The sequence below is a fragment of the Engraulis encrasicolus genome, chromosome 10, assembly GCF_034702125.1.
Source record: "Engraulis encrasicolus isolate BLACKSEA-1 chromosome 10, IST_EnEncr_1.0, whole genome shotgun sequence".
Classification (NCBI taxonomy): domain Eukaryota; kingdom Metazoa; phylum Chordata; class Actinopteri; order Clupeiformes; family Engraulidae; genus Engraulis; species Engraulis encrasicolus.
The window spans coordinates 15019815-15039910 of record NC_085866.1 but is presented as its reverse complement, the minus strand read 5'-3'; the positions used below and the strand labels follow the sequence as shown (position 1 = coordinate 15039910).

General features: G+C 43.9%; 1 protein-coding gene across 1 annotated transcript in view; it reads right to left on the bottom strand.

Moving 5' to 3' along the window:
* Positions 1-20096, bottom strand: part of prpf6 (PRP6 pre-mRNA processing factor 6 homolog (S. cerevisiae)) — a 39321-nt gene that overhangs the window by 6651 nt on the left and 12574 nt on the right. Inside the window, exons 11-15 of the mRNA XM_063208129.1 lie at positions 18274-18492; positions 14499-14621; positions 10474-10595; positions 8934-9072; positions 7505-7624 (exon numbers count right to left, since the gene is read on the bottom strand). Of these exons, the coding sequence (XP_063064199.1) occupies positions 7505-7624; positions 8934-9072; positions 10474-10595; positions 14499-14621; positions 18274-18492 (723 nt within the window). The remainder of the gene's footprint in view (positions 1-7504; positions 7625-8933; positions 9073-10473; positions 10596-14498; positions 14622-18273; positions 18493-20096) is intronic.

The window sequence follows — 20096 nt, the reverse complement described above, 5'->3', positions numbered from 1 at the left end:
TGGCAACAAGACTTTTCACTGCTAAAGCGACTTTTCAACAAGACTCTAATCAGCTGCTGTGATAGACAACACCTGTTGTCCTGGCTACCTAGCTGTTAGCGGTGTTCCACAACGGCACTGTTTTGTTTTGCGCAGCAACAATCTTTTGACAGTAAAAACTATAATAGACTTCACATTAAATAGGCCTAAAGAAATGTCCCCGCCATGTGTGAATCATTTAAGTATATCCATATAATAAGCGGGTTAACTTTCGGCGAGTCGGTCGCTTTGTGGAATAGCAGCACTTCCGCTCCGCGTCGGGGTCTAAAGATTCTCTCTGTCGTGCTGCTATTCCACGGTAGCGACCTTCTCGCCGAACGTTAACCCGCTTATATATATATACATATCGTCCTATTGCCCAGCCCTTACTGTAGGGGTGTAAATAATAATCGATATGAATCGATGACTGGTCACTGGCCCCTGTCCAATGCCCTAGCTCCATAACATAATAGAAGTGGAAAAGCAGTTCAGCTTCACCGACTTCATGAACACCTGTGGCCAGCAGATGGGTGCCACGGTTAGGGAACAGGGCTGCACAATCATATATAGAAAATGTATCGATATCGCGATATCAAGAGCAATATGCACATCGCAAAAATGACTTAATTATCGATAACATCACTTGCTGAATGTCAACAAATGCGGGAGAAGCCTGCCGCGACCAAAGGCCGACAAATTAGTGACAAGAAAAACACTGCTAAATTTCTAAATATTGTTTAAATATCGTTATCGAGGCATTGTATGCTGTTATAAAATATCACTTTTTTTTCTGATATCGTGCAGCCCTACTAGGGAGGTGCACTGTAGGGGTTTAAATAATAATCGATATGAATCGATGCATCACTGGCCCCTGTCCAATGTCCTAGCTCCATAACACAATAGAAGTGGAAAAGCATCGTATCGTATCGTGGGGAATTCTTGAATATCGAAAATAATCGAATCCCTGATTTAAGAAATCGATACCGGCGTATCGTATCGTCTTGGAGGCTGTGATTTACACCCCTAGTGAACTGTGCATCACAGGGTTGCAGGTTCAATCTCCACCTTTATCAATTTCTACTTCCTCCCACCATGGCTAAAGCAGAGATTCTTTAAAGTGGTAGTTCGCTATTTTAGACATTAAGCCCTGTTTGTGTGACTTCTGGGGTGAAGTAAAGATGTTCTCATCTCAATTTTGACATTTGGTGCTGAACGGAGCATTTGGGTATTCAAGACTGCAGCCCCCCCACCTTTACATTGACTCCAATGAAGCACTCAAGCAATCGATCATAAAATGGCATTAAACTTTCGTTTGCAGAGACATGAAACTCACCGAGTGGTCAGAGGTGGGCAGCGATACGTTGGCTCGAAAATCACCGCGAAATACGCTTCCAGAGAAGATATATTCATTATTGTCCGTCTTCATTGATTGTATTGGTTTGACTAGTATTACTCCGCGCGACCGGAAATGGGGGTGCGTTTGTTTACGTTACTATCTATGGTTTGTATGCAAGCTGTAGTTTTTGTAGCCAGTCCCGCTCAAAGATAGCCGTTCTACCTCGCTCCTTGATGTCTACATAAACAACACGCTATCGCTACCTACTGGCTGGATGTCTACTACTATTCAACGGCGTCCGGGGAAAAAATAGGTCCTCCAAAATGCTAAACAACAGTTAGAAGGCATATTTTGCTGCAATTTTTGGGTCAATTTATCGCTGTCTACCACTGACCACAAGGTGAGTTCCATGTCTTCTCAAACAAAAGTTGAATGCCATTTTATAATCGATTGCTTGAGTGCTCTATTGGAGTCAATGTAAAGGTGGGGGGGCTGCAGTCTTGGATACCCAAATGCTCCGTTCAGCACCAAATGTCAAAATTGTGATGAGAACATCTCTACTTCACCCCAGAAGTCACACAAACAGGGCTTAATGTCTAAAATAGCGAACTACCACTTTAAGTATATAGAGATATGCCAACATAATAGGTTTCTATGGGCACCTAACGCGACCAGGTTCCGGTCTGCCTAAAGGGGTGTGTCATAATGCTCCTACAATGAATAGAACAGTCCTTAGGTCTGCCTAGGTCTGCCTAAGGGGGGCAATAATAGAACCCGGAAACAATGGGCCAATTGAACCTCTCTCTCTCTACTCTCTCTGGCTAAAGTGCCCTTCAGCAAGGTACCGGTCGTATCCACACACTGCTCCAGGGACTGTGACTAATATGTTATAATATCTGTAAGTCACTTTAGATAAAAAACGTCAGCTAATGTGTAATGCAGAGGTGTGATGGATCTGTGGTTAGATCCCGAGTCCGCAGTGGTGGCGATGATGTGGCGGCGGTGTGGTGACAGAGTTGTACAAAGTAGAAGTACTCTTACAGATGTAATAACACTAGTTGAAACATCATACCACGTGTTACAATTACACGTAATCTGTAAGAGTACTTTTACCTTATACTCGGGTGTGGTGTAATGTAATGTAACCAGCTGTGATGGCACATGAGACGAGAAAAAGGGCAGAGAATTTAAGTTGTACAGAAGCATTTTTGAACAGTTCTCTCCCTCTCTCTCTCTCTCTCTCTCTCTCTCTCTCTCTCTCTCTCCTCTCTCTCTCTCTCTCTCTCTCTCTCTCTCTCTCTCTCTCTCTCTCTCTCTCTCTCTCTCTCTCTCTCTCTCTCTCTCTCTCTCTCTCTCTCTCTCTCTCTCTCTCTCTCTCAAAATCTTGCCTAAACAAAGAGCGTACAGCAGAGTTAGCGTTGACATATTGTGAGTAATGACAGTGTGCTTTTGAATTACTATGCTGCCAGGCCAATTGTCATGACCAGGTATTAATCATCAAGAACAGAGTATGAAGGGCTGGTTTATAACGCTCTTTTTTCCCCTATCATTTAAAGAGGCACTAGGTAGGATGACGTCATTTGCGCGGTGCCCGTGGCATACCTGTCTCAAAATCTACACTGTAATGAAAAAATGCTGTTCAAATAAACTCGCTGTGAGACCGTTTTTCATCCCGGAATGGCAGCAGTTGGTACAAATCTAAATACGGTATGTAAAGTGATATTTTCAAATGATAAGCGTTTCCCACGACACTGCCTCGGACCGCGCTGCCAAAAGTTGCATGTGGGGTTTTCTGACAGCGGACCGTAGAAGTGATCACGAGAGCCATTGTTCACTTACTAAAGACTCGCATAAGCGTCGGCTGACTCCGGATCATGATTAATTAAACTTTTAATCCTACCCGGAGCCCCTTTAAAATCTGATTGGAGTCCCGCCATTCAAGATGCTTTCAGGCTAACAAGAATGTGTAACTAAGAATCAAAGCAGATACTGTACAGAGGTGTGTAATGTATGTCAACAGGTTTCATTTGGTCCTGATGAAATCACAGGATTTCCACAGACAACATAAATAATGTACTTTTCCAGTGTTTTCCTAAAAAACAAAATCTCAAAACTGAAACATTGCAGCAGTGCTATCTGATGCAACAAAAGCGGTTTCCATATAACAACTTTGCGGTGTTGTGTGTTAAAGGCAACTGAACTATTAAGTAGTAAGTATTAAGCATCGCTTGGAACTGGCATGTCGTTCGCTGTGTGACCCCTTCCCTTTACAAGACAAAATTGGGAGCAGTCATGTATTGCTGTGCTTGTATAATGATACGATTCGATGACATGCTGTAGTTATGAAACACCCCAAGCCACCAGAAGTTGAAAACAAAACATCAAAACAGCTTCAGAGGGAAAGGCCCCACCACCATGCTGGATCAACTAGGACATTCAGGCAAAGACGTTTTAATCCAAAAATTGGGCACATCACAAATTGCCTGATATAGCTAGCTCAAGTGTCATGCTAATTACAACACAATGTTAATACTGCCTGTCTGGGCTTTTACTTTCTAAGCCACTACTACCCCCCTACTACTGCTGCGATGGTTTCTACGATCCTGGTCCAACACCACTGATGTCACGTGGAGCAAAGCATGCAAACAAGTCTTACACTTGGCACAGACTGTGGAAAACCCTGGCTGTGTTCAACGGGCTGATTTGAGTGGTGATGGGGTGATTAACGACACTCATGAGGATGGTAGTAGTGCTTTGTAGCATGTGTGTGTGTGTATATACGTTTGTGTGTGTATGCGTGTACATGTGTACGTGTGTGTGTGTGTGTGTGTGTGTGTGTGTGTGTGTGTGTGTGTGTGTGTGTGTGTGTGTGCGTGTGCGCGCCCAGGGCAGGTTTCTGTGTAAACTCTGTGTATGATGATGACTCATTAACCATCAATGAAATACATGCACCGACACACTCAGTGACTCACACAGACACACGAGCGGGATGATTGATGGTCTCACTGATGGTAATCTCACTTTCAAGACCCACAGCCAACCCCTAGGAGGGACACATGATAGCTTGATTGGGCCTTTGATAAAGGAGGTTTAATTCGCAAGGCCCGGCGTGTTGCGACAAGGGGAGACAGATTCGCCTGACCTGTGCCTGTGCCTCACTCACTTGACTTCAAGGCAGAGAGATAAACTGGAGAGGAAGAGATAGGTGTGAAGAAGAGAGAGACAGAGCGACAGAAAGAAGCACGGAGGGGAGGGGGGGACCAGAGAGAGAGAGAGAGAAACAGATGGACATAACACAAAAAGCAAGCAGAGGGAAAGAAACAGACTTGGATGGAGTGAAGAGAGGCAGAGCATGAAAAAAGAAACACTTCAGAGGGGGAGAGAGAGAGAAAGAGAAAGAGAGAGAGACAGGGCTCAAACAAAAGTCAAAAGTAAACCGATGGAAAGAAAGATAAACGGGAAAGGAGAGGCAGAGTTGGGGTGAAGAGAGGGGCACAAAGCAAAAATAAATAAATAAATAAAAGCAGCGGGGAAATCAGGGATTAGAAGAGATGGAACCTGGAGAAAAGCAAATGAAGGGAGAGAGGCACGGAGGATGGAGGGATGGACGGAGAGGGTGGGAGAAAGATCAACAGAAACAGAGTTAAAGGGAAAGGGTGAAGAGAGAGACAGAAGCCAAGAGGAGGGAAAAGATGGAGGGAGAGGGAGAGAGAGAGAGAGAGAGAGAGAGAGAGAGAGAGAGAGAGAGGGAGGAAACCGAGGAGCGAGTGTCTGGGAGGGCCATTTCCCAAAAGCCATCAGTAGCGATGAAGAGGTCAGGAGAGGACAGAAAGTCGACACTGCTGCTGCGCTCTACACAGGAGACGGCAAACACTTGAAACCACTTGAAAACATATCCTCGTGTGTGTGTGTGTGTGTGTGTGTGCGTGTGCGTGTGCGTGTGTGTGTGTGTGTGTGTAGGTTTGTAGTAGTCCATTTCCTCCAACAAATGCACAGACAAGCAATTGAGCCAAGGGTGAGCAACTACCTGTATTAAGGAGCATTGTCAACAAATGGGAGACACTGTTGCAACTAGGGGTGCACAGCCTTCATGACGATACGATACGGTATCGATTTCTTAAATCAGGGATTCGATTTTTTTTCGATACTTAAGAATTCCCCACGATACGATGCGATTCGGTTCGATTCGATTTTTTCCAATTACTTTTCCACTACTATTGTGTTATGGAGCTAGGGCATTGCACAGGGGCCAGCGATTCGATTCTTTTCGATTCTTAACAATGCCCCACGATACGATGCGATTCGATTAAATCGGCGTCCGATACTTACGATACATCGATACATTTCAATTTTATTTACATCTCTAGTTGCAACCTGTTCCAATCTATCTAAACAACCAGGCAAAGTTGTCGAGGAGGGGAGAAAAAAAGAGAGAAAAAGAGTACGAGGTATGCCAGAGCAAGAGGTCTAACTGAAAATTAACGAATATAACCGAAAACTTAACATGGACCACAAACCAAAACTTAACATGGACCACAAACCAATACGTAATATGAACCGCAAACCAATACGTAATATGGACCACAAACCAATACGAGTTGATAATAATACGCCGCCTCTTGGCTTGGGAATGGACACAGAGGCCAATGGTTGAAATGAATAGTCTAGAATTCAAGAATGTCTTTCCTCCAGTCAACCACTCCCCCAAGGTTGGAGGAAATGACAGAAGGAGCGACACTGACTAGCAATCAGGGTATTTGGTACAGTGCATGGCTCTAAATTCACGTTTTTCTTCACCAGCCAAAAAATCAAGTAGATGTTAGTCTTACTGGCCAAATACACACTCACTAATGGGTCCAAGTGGCTAGTTAGTTTTCCTTTCTTCCAGCCAAACTGAAATTTCACCAGCATTTTGCCGGTTGGCTGGTGTTAGTTTAGAGCAGTGTTTCTCAACCTTTTTTTAAGCGAGGCACCCTTTCAATTCATGAACAATTTCAAGGCACCCCAAACCAACAAGCCGTAACATGGCATCACATCTGATACCACACAAGCTTAGAAAAGTAACACATTTGGAGACTTCACACGACCTACGTTCGAAGTTGCAGCTGACTGGGGCGACCTATATTTACTTTATTGTGCGTAAATGGCAGATGAAAGATTCCACTGACTAACATTAACTTATCAATTTAGTAAGGCTGTAACGATATTGCACCGAACCGAGGGATCGCGGTACGCAGACCCACGAACCCCTATCGCGAACCTTCCTCGCAGAACCGCGATGCGCCATTTCAAAGTTGTTACCTCAGTTTAGAAAACACCAGGCTAGGCCTAAATGCAGGAAAGAGTTCGCATATGCGCTTTAAAAAGGACGCGAAAAGGGCGCACACGTATGAGAAACACTTCTCTTCTCTAACCCCTTTCTCTTATAAAAAAGCTGCGTCCAACCAGCACCTGCATTTGTTGTCATCATTGCCTGAGCAACCTCCGCGAGACGAATAACTTGCGCAAACATCGGAAGGTGAAGCATAGAAATTAACTGGCCTACAGACCAAGAAGGCTTTTACAAACGTGTCAAGATTCTTTGATTTATGCGCGATGTGTGGTGAATTGACGGTGGAGAGACAGAGAGAGACAGAGAGGCAGAGAGGGAGAGAGAGAGAGAGAGAGAGAGAGAGAGAGAGAGAGAGAGAGAGAGAGAGAGAGAGCGAGAGCGAGATGCTCCGCCTGACCAAATTCATAAAGCAGCGTGAAATCGCTAGTAAAGGAGGTGCCAGAAGTTGGACGAACGTTGAGGTCGATAGGCAGGATATTAGGCAGCATTATTTCTTCCCCGCATGAATATGTTACAAGTGATTGATGCGCCGATGTGTGGTGAGTGATTGATGGAGGGGAGCAGAGAGAGAGAGCGCGAAATGCTCCGCCTTCCCAAATTCATAAACTAGCCTGAAATCGCTAGTAAGGGAGCTGCCCGAAGTTGGACAAGCGTTGAGGTTGATTAGCAGGATAGTCTATTATGCAACATTATCGTTACAGCCCTACAATTTAGACAAATATGTATACTACATAATTTGTTTATCAGCCTTGTTTCCGCGGCAGCCCTGTTGAGAAACACTGGTTTAGAGGCCTGGTGCAGTGGTCAGTGCTACTCACCCGGGCGGTGGGGGCGCTGCTGCGAGCCTTGGCCAGCAGCCTCCGGGCCCTCTCGTACTCATTGTTCTCCGACTCCAGCTTCACAGCAGCCAGCCAGATCTCCTCACTGTTGGGGTTGGCCTGCAAGGAAATAAACACGTGCACACAAACACATATGGACAATATAAACAATAAACAACAGGCAGTGGACCACAAGCATCGACACCCCCCTGCCCCTTAACTGCCCAAGAGCATCCTGAATCTTTTTACTACTCATTGTAACATGCACCTACTCAGGGGGGCGCTGTGACGCAGCACGCTAAACCCCCCCCACATTTGGGCTTACATTGCCCATGGGGACCCCGATTCGAGACCGGTCGGGGTCATTTCCCAGCCCTACCCCATCTCTCTCACACAACCGTTTCCTGTCTCCTCTCATAACTGTCCTGTCATAATAAAGGCCAAAAAGCCCCAAAATACATGTATAAACAATAAACAACAGGCAGTAGACTAGAAGCATAGACAACCCCCCCCCCAGAGCATCCTGAATCTTTTCACTCCTCTTCTACTTTAGCATCGTAACATGCACCTCCTCAAATCAATGCCTGAACCCTAGTGCAAATGTAAGGTGCATGTAGATCAAAGACGTGCAAAATGGCATTGTCATTCAGTGTAACGGATGCCTTCTGCTGACTGTAACTGTAAAAAACATGACCCTTTTTATTTATTTATTGTTGCTGAAAACCTTGGCTGTCATCCATTCACTTGAAACAATTTAAAAATCATGTTTTTTTTTGCAGTTACAGTCGGCGGAAGGTGTCCGTAACACTGAATGACAAAGACGTCTTTGACCCACTAGTCATTCACCCTCTGGGACTACAGTTTACAGACTACCACAAAGTATAGTCGTATTTCAATAACAAGTTGTTTCAGATAGAACCAGCTGATGGGGATGTCATGCAATGTAACATCATCCAGTTGATATCTTCTTGATTCTCATCCACGCAATGCAATTCAACATATGTTTTTTGGTGATTCCTTCTCTTAGCTTGTCCTCAGGAACTTAGAATGAGGGGTCATAAATATATGATGCAGTAAACAGACTTGTAGCCCAAAGGTTGCCGGTTCGACTCCCGACCCGCCAGGTTGGTGGGGGGAGTATTTAACCAGTGCTCTCCCCCATCCTCCTCCATGACTGAGGTACCCTGATGGTACCGTTCCGCTGCACTGTTCCCTCGGGGCGCCATTGGGGGTTGACCCCTTGCACGGGTGAGGCATAAATGCAATTTATTTGTGTACAGTGAACACTTGGGTGCTGTGGCGTGCGGTTTCACAATGACAATGGGAGTTGGAGTTTCCCAGTTGGGCTTTCACTTCACTTCACTTCACTTCACACAGTATACATGCAGTGTAGTGCGGCTATAATGTAGGTTGGAACTAAGCAGCCTACCTGGAAGGCCAGGGCGAGGATGCTCCTGGCAGCGGGCACGTCTCCGGCCAGCCACTTGGACTTGGCCCCCATGAGCCACAGCACCTCGGCCTTGGGGCAATGGGCCACCGCCCTCTGCAGCAGAGCCTCCAGAGACTCCCTGGACAAGGTAGTGGAGGGAGAGAGATAATGAGATCGTTTCAGATCGTTACATTACACTACGTTATTACACTTAGCTGATGCTTTTATCCAAACAGAACAAGTTATTTACAGGACATTGGTTACAGTCTTGGGAATCTGATCATCTGATAATTAGGGTAATCTGTGGGATATTGAGGGAAGTGAGGGTCACCAGATCAAAAAAACAATCAAAAAACAGCTGACAGCAATGCATCAAGGATATCTGAGCTTCAATAACTCGCATGCAATGCCATTGGCTAAAGCACACCATGGCAGTCATTAAGCCAAAGAGATTCCAAACCAAGTATTGAGTATATTTCTGATTTGACCCGAATTTCTCTTTTATTCTTGAAGAATATGGTGATCTTGTCACAATATTCAATTTTTTTTTCCAATCCAAAATTCACGTTTCTTGTTTTGTTTAGTTTTTTTTAAAGATGAGAGCCCCAAATACGTAAGAATAATAATGATAAAAAAAGAATTATTGTAATAGTTGAAAATGTTTAACATTATTGATGGAATTATGGAAATAAATAAACTTTTCCATGATATTCACATTTTTTGCAAGGGAGCTGTAATGTATGGACTATAATGGTTCTTTATGTAGGCACTGCACTGACCCCTACATTTGTCTGTAGGTCTGTGGCATTGCTCTGTGTAGACCAAATCATCTGCACTTGCAACACATAATTAGCTCTTCAGCAATGTGCAAAAGTGGACAAAATACACACACACACAATTATCTGCAATTGTGTGGCATTTACGGTGCTAAGAGAGCTGAAAAACAACCGATAAATAGCTCTTTGTTCAAATGTGTGTCTATGGGAAAAGCTGCAAGACTAAAAACAAGGGCTGTGCAGATTTGTGTGTGTGTTAATTGGAACAATCATTCCAACTCATTACAAAAACATTTTCATAAAGAAACGAGGCCAAACACCTACGGGCACACAAACACGGGACGGAAGACAAGTCAGAACAAAGAGTGATGACACAGGAAAGCAATGAATGAACCATCAGCAGTAGTAATGGCAAGTTCAAATGTTCAGGAGAGATTTTGATAGACCATCACATGAATCATCGTTCACATTACGAGAGTGATTCTGGGGGCGATAGGCTTGGTGTAGTGTGTGTGTGTGTGTGTGTGTGTGTGTGTGTGTGTGTGTGTGTGTGTGTGTGTGTGTGTCTGTGTGTGTTTTCCAGTGAGATTGTGATAAAAGTATCGGGTGAATGATATGTAGGCATCAAGACAGTGAGGGAGCGCCTTAACCTTGCAGTAGTGTGTGTGTGTGTGTGTGTGTGTGTGTGTGTGTGTGTGTGTGTGTGTGTGTGTGTGTGTGTGTGTGTGTGTGTGTGTGTGTGTGTGTGTGTGTGGTGTTGTCACCTTGTGCCATGGTTCTTCTCGAAGTAGGCGGCCCTCAGCCACACGCTCTTCTTGCTGGGAAAGACCTGCAGGGCGTGGGCATAGATGGCTCTGGCACACTCCAGCGCTCCATGGGACACACACTGCCAAGGGAGCGAGGGGACGAGAAGAAACACGTTTTTATTATTATAAGCTTGATTCAGTAAGAAAATATCAGCACTCATTTGATCTCTTTGAAATACAGCAGAGTATTCTGAGTTGCATATACGCACATGGGTGGTTGACGTTTAAGGGCGTAACGCAAAAAAAAAAAAAAGTTTTTCAAATTCCTGAAAAAAATGATGGATAAAAATTGGAAAAAATAGAAAAAAATAAAGCACTTAGTGGTCTGTGGAATTTCACCTTATTTTTGCCATTTTTGGGAAAATGTGTCCTGCATCAACACATAGCATAGGCATGTCACACCGCAGGAAAATGGAGTCACACCACAGGGAATTCACTGCATTATGGCCATTTTAATCCTTTTGTATACATGACTGACATCTGAGCTCATGCTAACTTGATAATGATATTGTGTTTAATCTTAATATGTGTTTTCATTAATAAAAAAAACTTTTTTTTCCTCCTATAAGAGCAGTCACACCACAGGACACCATAAAATGAACCTAAGCATTGCGTGACAGAAAGATTGCAATATGAAGACATATTAAGAGGTTAAGAGTCACCTTAAACTTCCACAGCACTCTACAATAACTGAGGTACTGACTGGTTAGGAGCCAGTCTTTAAGACCCTTGTAGTTGGCCTTGCAGCTGCCCATTCACAAACATTGACATACATGTCACCCCACAGGACACAATTTGTGTTACGAAATTGAACTTGTAGTTAATATTACTGTCTTGAGTTTTTTCCACATTCACATATCTTAATCTAAAGTTAAGATTTGTGCAATCATGCCAAATGCTTCATACATTATTCAAAATGTTGTTGGTTAATTTATATATATATTATTATATATTGTTTCATTAATGTTACAGTCACACCGCAGGAAATTTGACATATAAACCTTTACATAAATCTTAACAAAAATGTTTCTTCTCATCTAAGACTAATATGAAACATAATGTACCACATCTTCTTTCATTGACATTTGTTTTTTAAAGGAAAATAACAGTCTTGTAGGTTTTTAACCAATGTTACGAAAAAACAAGGCGTCACGTCTCCCACCCACATGCAAAAGTGCAACCTGCCACCAGACTACATCAGTCAGTAAAAAAGAATAACTAACAAATACAATAAAAATGTGATAATGCAACACTGGAGGGGTCTCAGAGCAGCGGTGTTAATTTGCTTGGAACATTTCGACGTGTCTGGTGTGCCATGTCTGAACTGGAAATAAATGAAGAGTTTCCTAAATGCCATTTATGATTGCTCTCCAGTAATATCATATAATTTACATTACATTACATTACCTTATACTTAGCTGACGCTTTCATTTATTCAAAGCGACTTACAGTTATTATTTTTCAGGGTATTGGTTACAGGCCCTGGAGCAATGTGGGGTTAGGTGCCTTGCTCAAGGGCACTTCAGCCATGGATGGAGATGGAGGGAGAGGTCGGGGGGGATTCAAACCTGCAATCCTTATACAGTGAGTCCAATATGTATTTGATCCCTTGCTGATTTTGTTGGTTTGCCAACTAACAAAGACATGATCAGTCAATAAATGTTATGATAATATGTATTCTAATATGGAGAGACAGAATATCAAAAAGAAAATCCAGAAATTAACTGAAGAGAATATATATTAATTTATTTCCATTTCATCGAGCAAAATAAGTATTTGATCCCCTGCCAACTGATTACAGTTCCGGGCCCACAGACCAGATGGGCACTTCAGATCAACTTGTCATCTGAATTAAAGACACCTGTACATACTAACATGCATAAAAGACACATTGAATCAGCAGAATCAGTCCATAGTATAAGTGAATCAGTCACACTCCAACCTCACCAGCATGGGAAAGACCAAAGAGTGGTCAAATGATATCAGGGACACGATTTTAGACCTGAACAAAGATTAAATGGGCTGCAAAGCCACAAGAAAGAGACTGGGTATTGATGACCCAGCTGTTGATGCATTTCCTCCAAAGTGTGAGGAATACAAAATGACTATCCATCAGCCTGTCTGGGGTTCTACACAAGATTTGACCTTTTGTAGGGATTTGATAATCATGAGAACTGAAAGAAATCACCCTAGAGCTGTACGGGATGAACTAGGCAATGATATCAAAGCTACTGGGACCAAATTCACTGAGAAAACTAGTGGTAGCACTTAATGCCACAGATGTTTAAAATCCTGTAGTGCACACATCATACCTCTACATCAGAAGGAACCTGTGCAGTCCCACTTGAGGTTTGCCAACGGACATCAGGCTGGTTTAGGATATGATAAGGAGGAGCTGTAGTCAGATGAAACCAAAATCAAGCTGTTTGGCATTATCACAATTCAATGTGTTTTGAGAAAGAGTACTGCTGTCTATGATCCCAAGAACACCCTCCTCACCATCATGCATGAAAGTGGTATCATTATGGTTTGAGGGTGTTTGTCTGGCCAAGGCACAGGACAACTTCACATCGTCAACGAATGGATGGAGGGAGACATGTAATGTGCAAGCCTGAGTGCAAACGTCCTTTCCTCCACCACTAGGGGTGGGCCAGTTTTAGATCTCCCAACATGACAATAATACACAACATACAGTCAAAGTAACGAAGGAGTGGCTCAATAAGAAGCATATTAAAGTCGTGAAGTGGCCTAGACAGTCTCCAAATATTAACCCTATAGTAATTCTATGTAGAGAACTGAACCTCCCATTTGCCAAGCTACAGCCACAAACTATTAATGTTTTAGAGATAATGTGCAAAGAAAAATGGGCAAAAATATTTTCTACTATATGGACAAACATTGTCATCAACTAAAAGAAGCATCTGACCTCAGTGCTAGACAACTAGGGCTTTGCCACAAAGCACTTTATCTTCTTTAGCTAGAGGGGTCAAATACTTATTTGCCTAAATTAAATACAAATAAATTAAAATATATTAATTTAAGTTATTTTCTGGAATTTCTTTTTGATATTCTGTCTCTCCATGTTTGAATACATATTATCATAAATTTATAGACTGATCATGTCTTTATTAGTGGGCAAACCGGCAAAATCAGCAAGGGATCAAATACATATTGGACTCACTGTACTTCAATACTTCAATACTACACTATACTTAAAATACTTTACCAAGCCTTTCTGATTTATACTGTGGAAATGTTTGAAGCAGACACATACACAGAGTGCGTCTTAATATGCGACCTTGCCTCCTCAACTTGCGCTTGTCTCCTCGTCCTGCCTCCTGGCCCCTCCTCCGTGGAGAAAACGATAAAGTTTCCCAGCTGTCAGCCTAGCCACAACAACTTTTGAGGGACTGTTTTTCATTCACCATCCCAATTGCAAATGAGAAAAAGACTCTACAATTGAGCTTTTGCAAGATATTGAAATATAATACTGTTGTCAGTGATGTCATCATGACGAGAAGCAAGTGGAGGAGGCAAGGTCCCATATTAAGATGCACTCACAGACTGCATAGACAGGAAATGAGACCATTTATGTGGTCTGTTTATGATGCCTGTAAACAATTTTGAGGATTTCTGCAATAGTGACACTTAGACCATCGAGGGTTTACCAGAGTCTCAAGTCCACCAGAAAAAAGAGGGTTTACCAGAGTCTACAACTCCTTCAGTGTGTTTGGGTTAGGGGCTTGTGCAAATCTCAGCAATTTGGAGCTGGTTTTATGTAGAAGTGTCTTTAAAGGAGGGTAGTGAGGTCATGTTTGTATTAACAATTACGTTGATGTGTGTCTGTACGTGACCACCAGAGACACTCTGCAAGAATGTTCCACCTGTTTGTGTGTGTGTGTGTGTGTGTGTGTGTGTGTGTGTGTGTGTGTGTGTGTGTGTGTGTGTGTGTGTGTGTGTGTGTGTGTGCATATGTTTCTTACACTCTCAGAGTCTTCCATCCATGTGTGTTTGCAGTCCTCCTCCTCGATGCCGATGCCAATCACAGCTCTAATGACGGCCTGACATGTTGCCACGCTACCAGCCTTATCACACTCCTCCGCGTCCTACACACACGCAGGCACACACAAACACACGCAGACACACACACACACACACACGAGAGAAACATTTAATAACATCTTTGAGGTCTAAATTCCTTCTTAAAGTTGACAGTTGAAGGTCTTAGGCTATGTCAGTGGGAGAGGAAGAGGGAGAGGGAAACAGGAGGAGGTTTGGATGACCTGAACCTTATGTACCAAAGTAGTTTGCTGACCGCGCTCACACAGCTGGGTCACTGGAAAACCATGTTTGGAAATGGAAAGTGAAACTCAGTCAGAGATGAAGAAGTGAAGAATTCAGTCTTATTTGTAATTCTTAATAACAAATGTTTGCTAGCGCGCTAAGCCCCCCACATTTGGGCTTGCATGCCCACGGGGACCCCGGTTCGAGTTCGGTCATTTCCCGATCCCACCCCATCTCTCTGTCCCACTCACTTCTTGTCACCATCTCAGACTGTCCTTTAAATAAAGGCATAAAAGCCCCTGAAAAATATATTTAAAAAAAACAAAAACAAATGTTTGCTATGGCTTCACATACAACGACAACACCCTGCAGCGAGAACTGACAACCTTCACAATATTTGTTCCTGATGTAATGTATTTGTAGTATCTGGCTGATAACTTATCATCCCTTTCCCGTCAGGAGCTGATACAGTATGTGGAGCAGTGTACAGTGTATCACGAAAGTGAGTACACCCCCCACAGTTTTTGCAGGTTTGTGAGCATATCTTTTCATAGGAAAGCATTACAGAAATTTCACTTTGACACAATGATTAGTGACCTTTTAACAACATATTTAACCACTTAATTTTAACCGCTTAAAGGACATTTGTTTATCTTGGTCTGTTCAGATCACACGACATGGTTCCAGTGATCCATATCCTTGGTCTGTTCATCTCTCTTGAGACCAAGATAAACAAATTTGCTTTATTTCATTTCGAGATGATTCGAGTCTCAGCCAACACGGTCCCTTCTCTACCGGATTTTCATCTGGGGTGTACTCACTTCTGTGAGCACATGTTCAAGCTGTATTTGTTTTTTTCTGAGTGAACAAGAAAGCGGTTAAATATGTTGTTAAAAAGGTCACTAATCATTGTGTCAAAGTGAAATTTCTGTAATGCTTTCCTATGAAAAGATGTACTCACAAATCTGCAAAAACTGTGAGGGGTGTACTCACTTTCTTGATATACTGTATACTGTATGGAAGGTCAAACTGAGTTCAGAGAGGAGAGAGAGAGAGAGAGAGAGAGAGAGAAGAGAGAGAGAGAGAGAAAGAGAGAGAGAGAGAGAGAGAGAGAGAGAGAGAGAGAGAGAGAGCCAGCAAGTATGAGTGTGAGCGAGTCAGTGAGAAGAGATAGAGACTGCATTGAGAGGTCATCCTTGTGTGTCCAACTGTGGGTGTATGCTCATGTGTGTCAGAGAACCTGTTTGTGTGGGTGTGGATATGCCAGTCTCTCTGTTTATCTGTATTTCTGTGTGCATTGCCTCTCTGTGAGCTTGCATTCCGTGTCCAGTCACAGTGTGCCCATGTGAGGGCAGACTGCGCAGTTAGTTGTCGATGCCTGGCATGGTAATGGCTCTAAAATAGTGCTTCTCAACGGGGGCGGTACAGCCCCCCAGGGGACGTTGGGGAGCACCAGGGAGGTATTGAAAAGGATACAGCTGAGTGGGGGTGGAGCTTAGTTGCATTGGGAGGCATAATTCTATTTTACTTTTCAATACGAAGGGGGCATTAGCATGCTTAGGATGATGTCAAGGGGGCGTTGGGAGGCTTATGAGGAGGTCAGGGTGGGGCTGAGAACCACTGTTCTAAAAGGTGCATCACCTTTGATAAGGTACGTCCTCCACCACCCTCTCCTGTAGCTCGCCTTAGTAGCTCTGGCCTGCTCTCCCGTAGCTACAGCATCTGAGGTGGTGAAGATAAGCATCTCACTTCCTGGAGTGGTGCCACGGTGGCACTACGCCAACAGCGCCTCCACCGCGTTGATTTATGGAATTTGGAGAGGAATTGTTGTTGCGATGGATGACTATTTTTCAATTGAAGAAAAAAAGCACATTATGGCGAAAGTCTAAAGAAGCTCGAAAAGAATAAAATAACCCTACACTCAGCCATGCCTTTTGAATATGAATTGTATTTGGAAATGAATTGTATCCATTTGTGACCCACATACCCATACCCAAGTTTGTCTCTATAGTATTTTCTGCCCCATTGCGTACAATGGAGTCCACTGCACAGCTGGGCCAAGTCCGATGCTGTCCAGCATTTTCTGGAGCTCTCCTTAGCAAGCGCCTCTTCTTGGCCCCAGCCAGGCATGCCAAAACGGAGTCGGAGCAATGACACAGAGACTAAGGATCGGCTGCCAAAGGGGGAAATAGAAACGCGCAAGAAACTGGGGAGAAAACACAGCCTGTGCCCCACTTCCACTTGCCTGGTTATATAACAGTGATGTGAGCAAAGTAGACCAGAGGTGAGCTCGCTACCATGCTACGCCATTCCTTATCCATCACACAGGCAGAAGCAAACACACTTACAGACAGAAGCAAACACAGACAGACAGACAGACAGACAGACAGACAGACAGACAGACAGACAGACAGACAGACAGACAGACAGACAGACAGACAGACAGACAGACGTGCACGCACACGCACACGCACACGCACACGCACACACAGGTAATGTCACTATTGTATGGATTTCATTTTTTGTTGTTCTTTTTAGTGGATTATCCAAGAAACATATTCATTGTAGTACATGAAACTGTAGTTGTACCACCTGACGCGTGAGCCCCAAAAAACGTCATTGACAGCAGTTCTCCAAAACGTATCATTTCTAAAAGCAGTCTCAGAGGAGATTTAAAAACGCGGTCAAATTGAACATTTTTTTATCTACATGCCTGGTGAACGGCAAAATATGCAAACGGAAAAAAAAAGATCCCTGGCTTTAAAAATATTTGAATATGAGTAAACAAAGCTGAAAAATAAACAACTAGCCAGCACAAAACTCTTACAAAACTATTCAAGGCTGTACTGTAGAATGGGAGTGCTCCAAAGTGGCAAAACGAGACGAGAACACTTTAATTAATCAACAGCTAATTAATCAAACTCACCAGGGAAATCAAGCCACTTATTTCACACACTTCCCTACACAACACTCTGCCCAGCGCTGGCCAAGGAGGGGGAGGAAGAGGAAGGAATGAATGAAACTGGGGCCAAGAAGAGATATCAGTGTCTGTGTGTGTGTGTGTGTGTGTGTGTGTGTGTGTGTGTGTGTGTGTGCGTGCGCGCGCGCGCATAAGTGTGTGAGAGCAGCAAAGTGTATGTCTCTAAAATGCACCGTCTTGCACAGTCAGGAGGGAGGGAGCGAGCAAGTGAACAAGGGAGAGAGACAGTGAGGGCACGGTGACCAATAAAGCACTGACTATTGAATTGAGTGGGGGATGGTGATTACTGGTAGGTCGGGACTGTGCATGTGTGTGTGCACACGCGGAAGTATGTATGCATGGCTCTTGACTTGCATTCACTGGTGCGTGTGTCTCTTAATCTGTATATATCCATTGGTGTACGTGTGTGCGCGCACGTGCGCGTGTGCGTGTGCGTGTGTGCATCTGTTGGCCTGTATACACTGGTGTGCGTGCGTGCGCGTAGGGCTCCGGACCTGTATCCACTGCTCGCGGTTGATCTCGACCCCGTTGGCGCGTAGCGAGGTGATGGCCCTGTCCACGATCTTCTCCACCATCTGCGTGTTGCCGTTGGCCTCCTCCAGCTTGGCGGCCGTGATCCAGATGTGCCGGTCCGTGGGGATGTTCTCACGCGCCTTGTTCAGCACGCGCCGCGCATTCTCATACGTCTCCAGACGCGCCAGTGCCAGCCACAGCTAGAGCAGGGGGTAGTGGAGGGAGGGAGAGAGGGGGAGAGAGAGAGAGAGAGAGAGAGAGAGAGAGAGAGAGAGAGAGAGAGAGAGAGAGAGAGAGAGAACGAGAGAGAGAGAGAGAACGAGAGAGAGAGAGAGAGAGAACGAGAGAGAGAGAGAGAGAGAGAGAACGAGAGAACGAGAGAGAGAGAACGAGAGAGAGATAAAAAAAGAGAGAGAGAGAGAGAGAGAGAGAGAACGAGAGAGAGAGAGAGAGAGAGAGAGAGAGAGAGAGAGAGAGAGAGAGAGAGAGAGAAAGAGAAATAACAATAACAACAAAGAGAGAGAGCGTGCGAAAGAGTTAGAGAGAGGGAGGCAGAGATAGGGAAAGCAAGAGAAAGAGAGAGACATAACAACCAAGAGAGAGGTTGAGAAAGAGAGGTGGAAAGAAAAGATCATTGTTTTTCTAAGCTTTGTAATTTCAGATCACCCATTTTGTGATTTGTGTAGCTTGATGTGGACTTTATAAAATGTGCCTATACAGGTCATGCACACATCTACTAATCTAGAAGTGTGTGTGTGTGTGTGTGTGTGTGTGTGTGTGTGTGTGTGTGTGTGTGTGTGTGTGTGTGTGTGTGTGTGTGTGTGTGTGTGTGTGTGTGTGTGTGTGAGTGTGTGAGTGTGTGAGTGAGTGAGTGATGTACATGCACAGTAGAGCATCTATTCACAGCTACTCCTTACATTTCGGTTATAAATGTGTGTGACCAGTGCATTTGCTAACATGATAATATTGAAAATAATACCAGCCAACTCCACCTGGGCAGCAAATCGTTATTGAATCTAAATGGAATGGAATGGGAGAGGTGTGTGTGTGCGTGTGTACTTAAGACATGTAATTCACCTTTCGCAAAAGCCACGCCCCCTAGTTATTGTTGCTACGTCCGTCAAAAACTTAGAACCAGGCACACGTTTTGGCTGCGTTTCATAGGAAATGTGTGTAGCCTACACTTCTTGTATCCTACACACGCTGATTACTAGAAGCCATATTCAACTGAAATACAACAACTTGATGATGGCGATGTGATGTCTGTAACCAGGACATTTGATAGTGCTTGGTGTAAACTGGGACATTGCTGTCCGCCAAGACCTTTGACGGGCTTTGGGCACTGACACTGCGCAGCTCTTGGGCAGTCACACTGGGCGTTTCTCTTCTGTTCACTTTAATGGTTTTAGTTGACAGTTAATATCTTCATAACAAGGTTGGAACAAGCGCAGCCCCATTTCAGTGTTACTTTTTTTTGCTGTCACACTCGACGCATATACACAGACACAAACTGGGAAGGAGAGAGGGTGGGGGCTGCTCCGTGGGCTGTGCATTTGGCGCATATTAAACAACGCAACTAGTAGTTTCCCAATAAAATTTGAATCATAATGCCGTGGATCCAATACTATAATATCATATAATATTGTCCTTAAGTCTGAGCGATGCATTGATTATTTGTTTAGGGTACGTTTTCTGCCAGCTAAATGCAAGGGGGAAGGGGGCTATATTAGCAAACAAGACGATTGCACAGTTAGCCTGCTAATTTTAAATATGATCACCTGGAGCTAATAGCCTTCACATGGCT